Below are 12,915 nucleotides of genomic sequence, written 5' to 3' on the forward strand. Positions count from 1 at the left end.
CTCCTTATAATAAGCCGAGTCCGGCCACCATCTGCACAGGAGACGAGGAAGAGACTGCCGCACCCGGGTTTCAGGCTTTAAGAAGCTGCCGCAAATTAAATCAAACTTTAGTGGCTCCCGCCCCCCCGCCCCTCCCCTCTAAATCTAAGCTCTCCCACATCGACTCTAAAAAGCAAAAAGGCGTGTAAGTTACTATAGGTTAATGGTCCGCAGTCGTAAAAGGAAAACCCAGACACAGAGAGCGCCATAACTCATCGGACGGCCCTTGTCTTCTTGCGTCAATCGGCCCCTTTTCGCCGAGGGGCCTGGACCCGCAGGTCTGGGGGCCCGATTCCAATTAGCGGAGCGATCGCCCCCACATGCCCTAAACACACTGCTGCATTGACCAGCTCTCTCTCTCTCTCTCTCTGTGTGTGTGTGTGTGTGTGTGTGTGTGTGTGTGTGTGTGTGTGTGTGTGTGTGTGTGTGTGTGTGTCTCTCTCTCTCTCTATCTCTCTCTCGCTCGTTCTGGTTCTTTCTTTCTCCCTCTCTCTCTCATTCTCTCTCTCTCCCTATCTCTCTCCCTCTCTCTCTCCCTCTTGTTCTCTCTCTCCCTATCTCTACCCCCCTCTCTCTCTCTTTATTTATCTCTCTCTCTTTCCCTCTATCTCCCTTGCTCTCTCTCTCTCTCCCTCTCTCTCTCCCTCGCTCTATCTCTCTCTACCCCCCCCCTCTCTCTCTCTCTACCCCCCCATCTCGCTCTCTCTCTCTACCCCCCCCCTCTCTCTCTCTCTACCCCCCCATCTCGCTCTCTCTCTCTACCCCCTCTCTCTCTCTCTCTCTTTGGCACGGGGGACACACAGATGTCAGTGTTTTGAAATAAAACTCCAGACGTCACGTTAAATACCCGCTACTGAGAAGCTACAGTAGATCATGCTAAAAACGTCAAGCCCCCCCCCCCTGTGTGTGCACAGCTCCCTTCACACACTCCCTCCATCTCTCTCTCTCTCTCTCTCTCTCTCTCTCTCTCCCCCTCTCTCTCTCCCCCTCTCTCTATCTCTCTCTCCTTGCAGTACTCCTCAAGTGCTATAAACGGAGCTGAGAACGAGAAACCACATCAGAATATAACAATTCAAACCACACCCAAGACACCCACTCGACATCCAAGACACCAAGCCCTTAACCCCCCACCACCCCCCCTAGCACCCCTCACCCCTACCCCCCCCCCATTTATTTCTCCTTCTTCTGCATCATAAACAGTGGTAGAGTCGTAAAAAAAGAAATCCACCGCAGCGCTTCGGTAGCAAGGCGACGGTGGGGTTTGAGTTAAGGGCGTGCGAGTTCAGACGACATGACCCACTGCCAGAACAGCTGAGCCTCAAAGCCTCTCACACGCCGCCGTGTTTGGGCTGGGGGGGGGGTAAGGGGGGGGGGGGGGGATAACTGTTATCAATTGAATCCTTCAAACGAAACCCGGTATAAGTCCATTTTTACATTTACATTACATTAGTCATTTAGCTGGATGCTTTTTATCCAAAGCGACTTACGGGTTCTGTACGACAAGTCAGCAGGAAGGGTACGAGTCTTACAGCCGAGTAACAATGTTCCTCAAGCAGTGCTGAGACTTGGGCGCTGCAGTGTTGAGTGCATAGTAGTAGTGCATGGAGACATGTTAGTATAGTGGGTAGTGATATAGAAAAGGACGATTTTTTTTGTGGAAGAGTGCATGATAGTATAGAAGACAGTAAGAAGGTTAGTGTTTTTTCGACATGAGTGGTGTTTTCAAATCTCACTCTCTAAAGATAGCAGGCGGGAGGAGAGATGTGTGACTCTGTTTCAGGGCTGTATACTCCAAATCTGAGTGAAATGTGAGGTTAAGGATATTGGCTGTAAATCAGTCCGATTGAGAAGAAACTAGCCTTCTTATTCTAAGCTCACACCTTAATCAGCATGTTGGAATTGTGTAAGTACTGGATTAATAGTATGGATGAATATGAATTGCACTTTGCATCCTGTGTCTGTGCGTGTGAGGATGTGTGTGTGTGTGTGTGTGTGTGTGTGTGTGTGTGTGTGTGTGTGCGTGAGGATGTGTGTGTGTGTGTGTGTGTGTGTGTGTGTGTGCACGCACTGATGCATGTAATTTGTGTAACGATAGACCTCCTCTCTGTCTGTGTGACAATGCCTTAGTGATCCCCACACATCGCACCACCATTACTACTGCTGGTACAAGGAGCCTCTGATGGAGAGAGAGAGAGAGAGAGAGAGAGAAGGAGAGAGAGAAGGAGAGAGAGTGAGAGAGGGGGGAGAGAGGAAGTGAGAGAGGAAGAGGAAGAGAGAGAGAGGGATGGAGAGAGAGAGAGGAAGATAGAAGGAGAGAGAGGAAGAGCGAGGACGGGGGGTAGAGGAGGAGGGGTAGAGAGGAAGAGGGGTAGAGAGGGGGTGGTATGACATAGCAAGGCTACAGTATGGATCAGTCTGTATTACTGTACGTCCATTGTATGGCCACTCAGCCAGACCACTGCAGCAGTAAGCCCCTCCCCTCTCCCCATCACCGCCTCCTTTACTCATGTGTGCGTGTGTGTGTGCGTGTGTGTGTGTGTGTGTCTGTGTGTGTGTGCGTGTGTGTGTGTGTGTGTGTGTGCTTTGACAGGGATCATGTACGGTACCTGACTTTATAACGTGCAGGGGGCGAAGGTATTGGCGTCATGGCCAGGGTATGAAAAAGGAAGGGGGGGGGGATGCAGATAAGGGTTAGGGAGGGGGGAGGAGGGTGATTGGCCGGTGGAAAAATTATCTCCTATCGCGCGCTCCCAGAGCTCCTATTGTGTGTTTCTCTCCACAAATCCATCACACTTGTTCCCAGAGAGACAGGGTGGGGAGGGGTGTGTGGTGATGGAGGAGAGAGGAGAGAAGGGGGTTGTGTGTGTGTGGTGATGGAGGAGAGAGAGGGGGTTGTGTGTGTGGTGATGGAGGAGAGAGAAGGGGGTTGTGTGTGTGTGTAGTGATGGAGGAGAGAGGGGGGGGGTTGTGTGTGTGTAGTGATGGAGGAGAGAGAAGGGGGTTGTGTGTGTGTGTGTGGTGATGGAGGAGAGAGAAGGGGGTTGTGTGTGTGTAGTGATGGAGGAGAGAGAAGGGGGTTGTGTGTGTAGTGATGGAGGAGAGAGGGGGTTGTGTGTGTGTAGTGATGGAGGAGAGAGAAGGGGGTTGTGTGTGTGTAGTGATGGAGGAGAGAGGAGAGAGGGGTTGTGTGTGTGTAGTGATAGAGGAGAGAGAAGGGGGTTGTGTGTGTGTGGTGATGGAGGAGAGAGAAGGGGGTTGTGTGTGTGTGGTGATGGAGGAGAGAGAAGGGGGTTGTGTGTGTAGTGATGGAGGAGAGAGGAGAGAGGGGTTGTGTGTGTGTAGTGATGGAGGAGAGAGAAGGGGGTTGTGTGTGTGTGGTGATGGAGGAGAGAGAAGGGGGTTGTGTGTGTGTGGTGATGGAGGAGAGAGAAGGGGGTTGTGTGTGTAGTGATGGAGGAGAGAGGGGGTTGTGTGTGTGTGTAGTGATGGAGGAGAGAGGAGAGAGGGGGTTGTGTGTGTGTGTGGTGATGGAGGAGAGGGATGGGGGGTGTGTGTGTAGTGATGGAGGAGAGAGAAGGGGGTGTGTGTGTGTGTGTAGTGATGGAGGAGAGAAAAGGGGGTTGTGTGTGTGTAGTGATGGAGGAGAGGGGAGAGAGGGGGTTGTGTGTGTGTAGTGATGGAGGAGAGTGGGGGTTGTGTGTGTGTAGTGATGGAGGAGAGGGGGGTTGTGTGTGTGTAGTGATGGAGGAGAGAGGGGGTTGTGTGTGTGTAGTGATGGAGGAGAGAGGGGGTTGTGTGTGTAGTGATGGAGGAGAGAGGGGGTTGTGTGTGTGTAGTGATGGAGGAGAGAGGGGGTTGTGTGTGTAGTGATGGAGGAGAGAGGGGGTTGTGTGTGTGTGTAGTGATGGAGGAGAGGAGAGACAGACATTATGCAGCCCGCAGTAGCATCATCCCATACGTTAACCCTTTCAGGTGTGCAGCCTTCTCAGAATTCTATATGTGGGATTGTAGAACTATGCGGGTGAAAATGACCGTGGTCCCGTTAGAACACACATTATAACCTCTCTCTCTCTCTCTCTCTCTCTCGCTCTCTCTCTCTCTCTCTCTCTCTCTCTCTCTCTCTCTCTCTCTCACGTGAGATCATGAAGCAACCCCACCAGTCTCACCTTGTTTTCTGTGACAGCGAGCGCTTCCGGCTAACAGCATATGTGCTGCCGACGCACTGGCTAATTAGTATAGAGTATAGAGAGGAGAGGAGATGAGATGAGAGGAGAGGAGATGACAGGAGAGGAGAGGAGATGACAGGAACGGAGAGGGGAGGAGAGGAGAGGAGAAGAGAAGATGAAAGGAGAGCAGAGGAGAAGAGAACAGAGGAGAGGAGAAGAGAGGAGAGGAGAGGAGAGGAGAGGAGAGGAGAGGAGAGGAGAGGAGAGGAGAGGACAACAAGAGAGGAGATGAGAAGAGGAGAAGAGGAGAAGAGATAAGAGAACAGAAGAAGAGAAGAGAAGAGAAGAGAAGAGAAGAGAAGAGAAGAGAGAAGAGAAGAGAAGAGAAGAGAAGAGAAGAGAGAGGAGAGGAGAGGAGAGGAGAAGAGAAGAGAAGAGAAGAGAAGAGAAGAGAAGAGAGAAGAGAAGAGAAGAAGAGAAGAGAAGAGAAGAGAAGAGAAGAGAAGAGAGAAGAGAAGAGAAGAGAAGAGAAGAGAAGAGAAGAGAAGAGACGAGAAGAGAAGAGAAGAGAGGATAGAGACAAGCAGAGAATCCTACAAACAGACAGATGGCAGAGAGCCAGAGTGAGAGAGAGAAGTAGTGGGCGAGAGATAGAAAGTAGTGAGGCTTTTAGTGAAGAAACCCTCAGTCGACTAATTAGTCTGATCTAATAATGAATCCAACATTGCTTTTTACACTCCTGCAAATGAATGGAATCGTGCAAGGACCGCTTCAAACAGAGTTATTATTAAAGAGCGGTTCTCATTAAAAAACAGCGTCTACTGGTGCAAGTCACAGTGGTGGTGTCTGCTATCAAAGACAACATGATGTGTGCTCATCAGACCAGGAATTAACATCAAAGACAACATGAAAACATCTCCGTCTCAGTCGACTAAAACTCTCAACGGCCAACTACTGAACTGTTGGAGAGAGAGAGAGAGAGCAGCGGGGAGACCTAGAGAGGTAGAGAGAGGCTGACCACCTACTGAACTGTTGGAGAGAGAGAGAGCAGCGGGGAGACCTAGAGAGGTAGAGAGAGGCTGACCACCTACTGAACTGTTGGAGAGAGAGAGAGCAGCGGGGAGACCTAGAGAGGTAGAGAGAGGCTGACCACCTACTGAACTGTTGGAGAGAGAGAGAGCAGCGGGGAGACCTGGAGAGGCAGAGAGAGGCTGACCACCACCAGTGAGCGTGAGGAGGGTGCAGGGTGTGTTCCAGCTCTGAGCAGGCGACTTCAGGATGGATGACTATGGACCTCGGAGCAAGGCACCGAACCCCACGCTGTGCCAGGAGGGACACGTGGAAGAGACTGTCTCAGCCGTGTGTCTAGGAGGGATGGAACACATCTAGGATACGTAGGAACACGTCTAGGATACGTAGGAACTAGGGATGTCCGATATTATCGGCCTACCGATATTATCTGCGGATATCGGCATTAAAATGTGATATCGGAAAATATCGGTATGGCTTTTCACATTTTTTTTTTTTTTTACATTTCTAGAACCTTTATTTACCCAGGCAAGCAAGTAAGAACACATTCTGGTTGTATTTATTGTCAAAAGTATGCATAATGTTGTGTTAATTCCACAACAAGAGACATGTAATGTTAATTACCTGAAATTATTCCATTTTTTGGGGGGGAAACCCTGCATATATCGGTATCGGTTGATATCGGTTGATATCGGTATCGGAAATTAAGAGTTGGACAATATCGGTATATCGGTATCGGTAAAAAAGCCAATATCGAACATCCCTAGTAGGAACACATCTATATGTAGGAACACATCTACTGTATATGTAGTAGGAACACATCTACTGTATATGTAGTAGGAACACATCTACTGTATATGTAGTAGGAACACATCTACTGTATATGTAGTAGGAACATCTCTAGGATATCTGTGAAGAAGACACCCAAGCGGACGATAGAGTTCTCCTGTACTTAAGTGAGACGTGACGGTCAGGGGGCTCGCTCCTCCAGGGCCCTGCTGCCCGCACCACATGCCTCCCCCATGCATAATACATCAGTCATGGGTCCAGGTGCCACGGAGAGACCCCCCTCATCCACCACATGCACTCAGCCGTTCTCCCCAGGAGAGTCAGCACAAGGCTACTGCAGTGACCCCCCCCCCATCTCCCTCCCTCACTCCCTATCATCCTCTGCGAAACAAGTGCACCCCAGTCTCGCTAAGAGAGACACACACACACAACCGTCAGACCCGGTCATTTCCCCACATTACACACAGGTTTATTCGTGGCGACCCCACACCGCGATATCAAACAGGCCCGCCGACAAATATAACATTTCCCAGAACAGACACAAATAGAGGCACATTTAATAGAGGCTATTCTCGTAACGCGCACACAGTCTGACTTTGAATAATCTTCCCCGGGCACAAATAAAACCGACATAGCCACCAGTGGGAGCCACTATCGGCGCGTACTACTTAACCATCAGTATGATACGTTTAACCTGCGCACCGGTGTCCGGGGGGCAGGGGGCAGGGGGTGCGTTGCTCATGGGACGGGGGTTGCACGCCGAGCAACCGGCTCTGTGAGCAGAAGCGCGCGCGCACATGCACGGATGCGCACGCGCGTGCACACAGGAATGCGCTGCACTCGACTGACTCGCTGCACCTGCAGGTCGCCAGGTGTGTTGAAATACGTTCTCAGGGATACATTCACTCAAAGCGTGTGAATGAAATGTGTTAACATTCCATTCCTAGAGGCAATTAGGCATTGGGTCTCATTCTCCAACGGACTTACGACAAAAAGGGCTTTCTCTTAGGGCCATTTGAGACCTTTTCGGGCAAGACATGAATATAGACAATATATTTATAATATAATATTAATTATATATGTTTTATTGGGACGGTTGGTGAATCCCAAAATCGGCCCGAAAAGGTCTCAAATGGCGCTAAGAGAAAGCCCTTTTTGCCGTAAGTCCTTGGTGAATGAGACCCATTGTCTTTAGTCTGCGCGCACGCGAGGGAATATTTATGCGCGGGAGCGCGCGTGCACGTGGCGTCGTTAAAACACAGTGCAACCAGCTTTGAAATCACCAACGTGAACGCACCCCTGGCAGGAGGAGTCAGAAAGCACATCAGACTCCCACATTTCGGACTCCCATCAGAGTGGCTTTTTCTCCAAGTGGGAGCACTGGGTGGGAGGTTTGGAGTGAGGAGGAGGAGGAGGAGGAGGAGGAGGAGGAGGAGGAGGAGGAGGAGGAGGAGGAGGAGGAGGAGGAAGAGGAGTGAGGAGGAGGAGGAGGAGGATGAAGTCTGTGTCCTATACACTTATTCACTCCTCTGTCGTCGAGTGGAGGATTTACAGGACGTGGCTTTTCAAGTGTGACTGAGTGGCGCTTGGGAGATGCTATGATAAGATACGACTGCTAACTGTGGCCACATCGACACATTCTTGGCGTGGCTGAGCCCTGAGCGTTCACCCTGCCTGCAGTAAGAGCCAGACCCCCCGGGGCTTTCTGGTGACGGGCTGCTGAACGCCTGACAGCCGACAGACCGGAGAAGCCAAGCCTTGAACGTTCGAGGGACCGTCCCAGAGTCAGTCTAGTATAGTGGCTTGTATATTTACTACCTCGGACACCGTGTTCTGTTTGTCTTTTAGATATACGCTCTGTCGATACGGCGAGGAAGAGTCAGATCGCAGTCGAAGAGTTACCTCGTTGCGCTCTTTTCCACCAAAGCGAGACGTGAGGGTGTTTAGTGTAACGCGTTTGTGAAAGGGGATCTAAACGGGATACCTATCTAATGCGCTCCCGCGCATACATGTTCCCTCGCGTGCGCACAGACTAAAGACAATGCCTAATTGCCTCTAGGAATCGAATGTAACACATTTCATTCACAAGCTTTGTGTGAATGTATCATGACCGTATTTGAACACACCTGACGACCTGCGCTATTGTTATGCAAAGTAGCCAGGTGGGTACTTGGCGAGTGCAGCGCATCAGTCGAGTGCAGCGCATTCCTGTGTGCACGCGCGGGCATATCGGTGCATGTGTGTGCGCGTGCTTCTGCTCACAGAGCCGGTTGCTCGGCGTGCAACCCCGTCCCATGAGCAACGCACCCCTGCTGGTGGGTATCTACACGAGATACCTATCTAATGGGCATCTAAACGAGATACCTATCTAATGGGTATCTACACGAGATACCTATCTAATGGGCATCTAAACGAGATACCTATCTAATGGGTATCTACACGAGATACCTATCTAATGGGCATCTAAACGAGATACCTATCTAATGGGTATCTAAACAAGATACCTATCTAATGTGTATCTCTACACGAGATACCTATCTAATGGGCATCTAAACGAGATACCTATCTAATGGGTATCTACACGAGATACCTATCTAATGGGTATCTAAACAAGATACCTATCTAATGTGTATCTCTACACGAGATACCTATCTAATGGGCATCTAAACGAGATACCTATCTAATGGGTATCTACACGAGATACCTATCTAATGGGCATCTAAACGAGATACCTATCTAATGGGTATCTAAACAAGATACCTATCTAATGTGTATCTCTACACGAGATACCTATCTAATGGGCATCTAAACGAGATACCTATCTAATGGGCATCTAAATGAGATACCTATCTAATGGAAATCTAAACGAGATACCTATCTAATGGGTATCTACACAGGATACCTATCTAATGTGTATCTAAACGAGATACCTATCTAATGGGTATCTAAACGAGATACCTATCTAATGTGTATCTAAACGAGATACCTATCTAATGTGTATCTAAACAGGATACCTATCTGATGTGTATCTAAACGAGATACCTATCTAATGGGTATCTACACAGGATACCTATCTAATGTGTATCTAAACGAGATACCTATCTAATGTGTATCTAAACGGGATACCTATCTGATGTGTATCTAAACGAGATACCTATCTAATGGGAATCTACACATGATACCTATCTGATGTGTATCTAAACGAGATACCTATCTGATTTGTATCTAAACGAGATACCTATCGGGGAGCTCCAGTAGCTCACCGCGTACCTCGAATGCTATTTCGGCGTCGGGGACAACCGTGCGCGTCACGGATCTGGGGTAGCGAGTTCGACTCCCGGACTAGCCGTATTTTCTCAGAGTGTCTTTCCCCCGATCTATACCCCCATTCAACCTGTTTCTGTCGGTCATGCTTGACCAGAAAAAAGCGATAAACGCTAAAAGAACCAGCTGACTGGTCAAAGTTTAAAAAAAAAACGAGATACCTATCTAATGGGTATCTACACAGGATACCTATCTGATGTGTATCTAAACGAGATACCTATCTAATGGGTATCTACACAGGATACCTATCTAATGTGTATCTAAACGAGATACCTATCTAACGGGTATCTAAACGAGATACCTATCTAATGGGAATCTAAACGAGATACCTATCTAATGGGCATCTAAACGGGATACCTATCTGATGGGCATCTAAACGAGATACCTATCTAATGGGAATCTAAACGAGATACCTATCTAATGGGCATCTAAACGGGATACCTATCTGATGTGTATCTAAACGAGATACCTATCTAATGGGTATCTAAACGGGATACCTATCTGATGTGTATCTAAACGGGATACCTATCTAATGTGTATCTAAACGGGATACCTAACTAATAGGTATGGCTACTGCATGGCTGAGATATAAAGGCAGCATGTTCTATATGTTGTACAGCAACACACAGCAGATGCACAGTAACCCAGAGTAACCACTACACATACACATGATGGCATTATACAGGAGTATAGCCTACGACAGCATCCTAGAAGCCTCTCTCTTCTCTCTGGCTGCTGCAGTGTGTTTAACCCGTTCCGTGCCAGAGGCTCCAGAGCACAACAGAGTTGTTGTAGAAAAGTGTCCTGAAAGCTGACAGTCTCGTCTCTCGTCTCGTCAGGAGGAGACGACATTTGCTGCTCGTCTGGTTTTAGCCAAACAGCGCACATTATCGCCCCACACACAATAATAATCAAACGTATCAGATGTTAGGTAATAATGTGCCTCGTATAACTATAATATAGAATAGACTAGAAGTACTTTATTAATCCCGAGGGAGATTCAGCACCAGCAGCACCACACAGCGCTCGCAATAAACGTTTAGGTGGCTCAAAAATAAGAATGCACACAGTCAAAGATATACATTCTGAAATATGTATATAACACTATATAGTATGATCTACCGATGGACCCTGTTGCCTGTACAGACGCCCACATGGACACGTAGTATTTCTACTATCAAAGCAGCATTATTAACGCTTACCCGTATATGATTGCCCGTTAATTCGCAATCGCCACCGTGTATATGTCTAATATGCACGCGTGTGTTAAACAAATGACACGGAGGTCTTCGGGCACAAAGAAGTTCAACACGCAAATTTCATTCACAGATTTCTCTTATTATAGGGGGGACTGTCTGCTGGGGAGTTATACGGTTTAAACACCCTGGGCTCTCACCATGCAGGGCACTTGGAAATGCTGAGACTTCACAACACATGGCCTCAACCACCAGACAACCAGGGAGAGAGAGAGGGAGGGAGAGAGAGAGAGAGAGAGAGAGAGAGAGAGAGAGAGAGAGAGAGAGAGAGAGAGAGAGAGAGAGAGAGAGAGAGAGAGAGAGACAGACAGACAGACAGACAGACAGAGAGAGAGAGAGAGAGAGAGAGAGAGAGAGAGAGAGAGAGAGAGAGAGAGAGAGAGAGAGAGAGCGACAGAGAGAGCGCACCTATAACGCGTTGGATTCTGAATTAGAATCTTTCTAAATATAATCCCGGAGAGCGACTGAGTCATATTGGTGGTAATGTGTGTTTATTATTAAAGAGAGACTCTCTCTCCACCTTATTATATTCCTAAACGAACCGAACAATGAAAACAGTCTGGCAGATTATAGCCCCGACGTGCGCATCGCATCGATCACTACACACACACGCACGCACGCACACACACACACACACACACACACACACACACACACACACACACACACACACACACACTCACACACACAGCGTCTGGGGCTATATATCCGGCTATAATTGATCCGCAATTATATTATCCATTCATCGTCAGCCGTGGTTGGTAAAATCAGTATTGTCCAATAATGCAGGGGTCCTTCTTTCTTTTCTTTTTTGACCCCAGAGAGTGATTTTGAGGAAGCGCTCTATATATTTGAGTGAATCACTAGGAACTGTCAGTCTGTTATCGTCTCATCTCAAACAGGAGGAGGGGGATGGAGCATTATACTGGCTGCTGTAAGCGTTATTGGTTTGAATGAAACACACTTTGTTGTTCCAGTATAGAGTGAATGAATGAATGAATGAAAACTTTATTTAACAGATTGCAGAATGGGTACAATACAGTACGGCTCAATACATACACTATAGTATAGTATAGATTATAGTCCACTGCGCCCATTGTTCCGTTTCCTCTGGTTTAGAGATGAGCTGCTGGCCGGTGGTGCACACAGCTAATAATAATATATAGCCCTATTATAATAAGACGGTCTCTTATAATAAGTTACAATTCTGTTATAACGACACCACACCAGCAAATACACAACAGCTGTGTTCTTTCCCCCACGTATATACACATGAAACACGCACAACACTCTCCAAACACACACACACACAGATGGACCAGCAGCGGTACTCACCGGCCACGGTGTATCTATCCATGTAATTGAGGATATTCCCAAAGCTCAGGATCCCGGCCGCGGCGGTCGGCGAGCGGCACCGGAGCAGCGCGTCGCGGAATTTCTGTCCCGGTTTGCAGGCGGCGGCGCGCAGCTGCTCCTCCGGGCTGGAGCCGGACTTCAGGGTCAGAGGAGCCCCGGGGCTGGTCATCATGCTGCCCGACAGCGTGTGGACCTCGTCCGAGCCCGAGCCCGAGCCGCCTCCTCCTTCGACCACCTCACCACACCGGTGGTCGCCGCTCTCCACGCACATCTTCTGGCACGACAGATCCAGCGCAAACAGAGGACGGGGAGACGCGGTGATAATAATAATAACGGAGAGGAAAAAATAGAGGTGATGGACAACAAGCAAGCGGCGAGAAGAGGATAATCAATAATCAATAATCAACAGCACCGGTCTGTCTGTCTGCCGCGTTGAGAAGGAGATCAGTCGCGTTGGCTACTATGGATCACGTTGCGTGTTGTTTGTTTGACAGCGAGCCGCTGCTCCTGGGTCAGTGACGGGCTGCTGTGCGCTCCTTGGTGTTTTTCCTCCAAGGGCCGTGGAGTCCTATAGTGCGGAGGGTGGCGGTGGGTGTGTGTGTGTGGGGGGGGGGGTGTGACCCTGGCTGTAAAGACTCCGCCCACCGGAGCCCTAAGCAGCGAATGATGGAGCCGCACCTGATGTAGCGGAGAGAATGCGGGGAATTGCAACTTGAAGTTGCGGTGCGCTGCGCGGCGCGGCGCTGCGCGGACTCACAAACCGCTGGCAATAGTATGCAGCTGCAGAGCCGCAGAGCCGCGGTCAGATTATGCCTGTGCACCGCCGGCCAACGGGAGAGGGTCTGCTCTGTATTGTCTCTGTATTGTCTCTTTCCAAAGCAAAACGGTAGGCAACAAGGCACCCTTGGTTGGTTGAGAAATGCAGGCTTCAATCTATGTTGTTTAGTCTATCTGTT

The 12,915-nt window shown here is 49.0% G+C and overlaps 1 protein-coding gene across 1 annotated transcript in view; it reads right to left on the reverse strand.

The window, feature by feature from the left end:
* spns2 (SPNS lysolipid transporter 2, sphingosine-1-phosphate) overlaps positions 1-12,482 on the reverse strand; it is a 115,771-nt gene extending 103,289 nt beyond the window's left edge. Inside the window, exon 1 of the mRNA XM_084320573.1 lies at positions 11,939-12,482. Coding sequence (XP_084176699.1) covers positions 11,939-12,230 — 292 coding nt within the window. The 5' untranslated portion in view covers positions 12,231-12,482. The remainder of the gene's footprint in view (positions 1-11,938) is intronic.
* Between the last annotated feature and the right edge of the window lie 433 nt (positions 12,483-12,915).

This window comes from Notolepis coatsorum (genome assembly GCF_963971535.1).
Source record: "Notolepis coatsorum genome assembly, chromosome: 8".
NCBI classification, from domain to species: Eukaryota; Metazoa; Chordata; class Actinopteri; order Aulopiformes; family Paralepididae; genus Notolepis; species Notolepis coatsorum.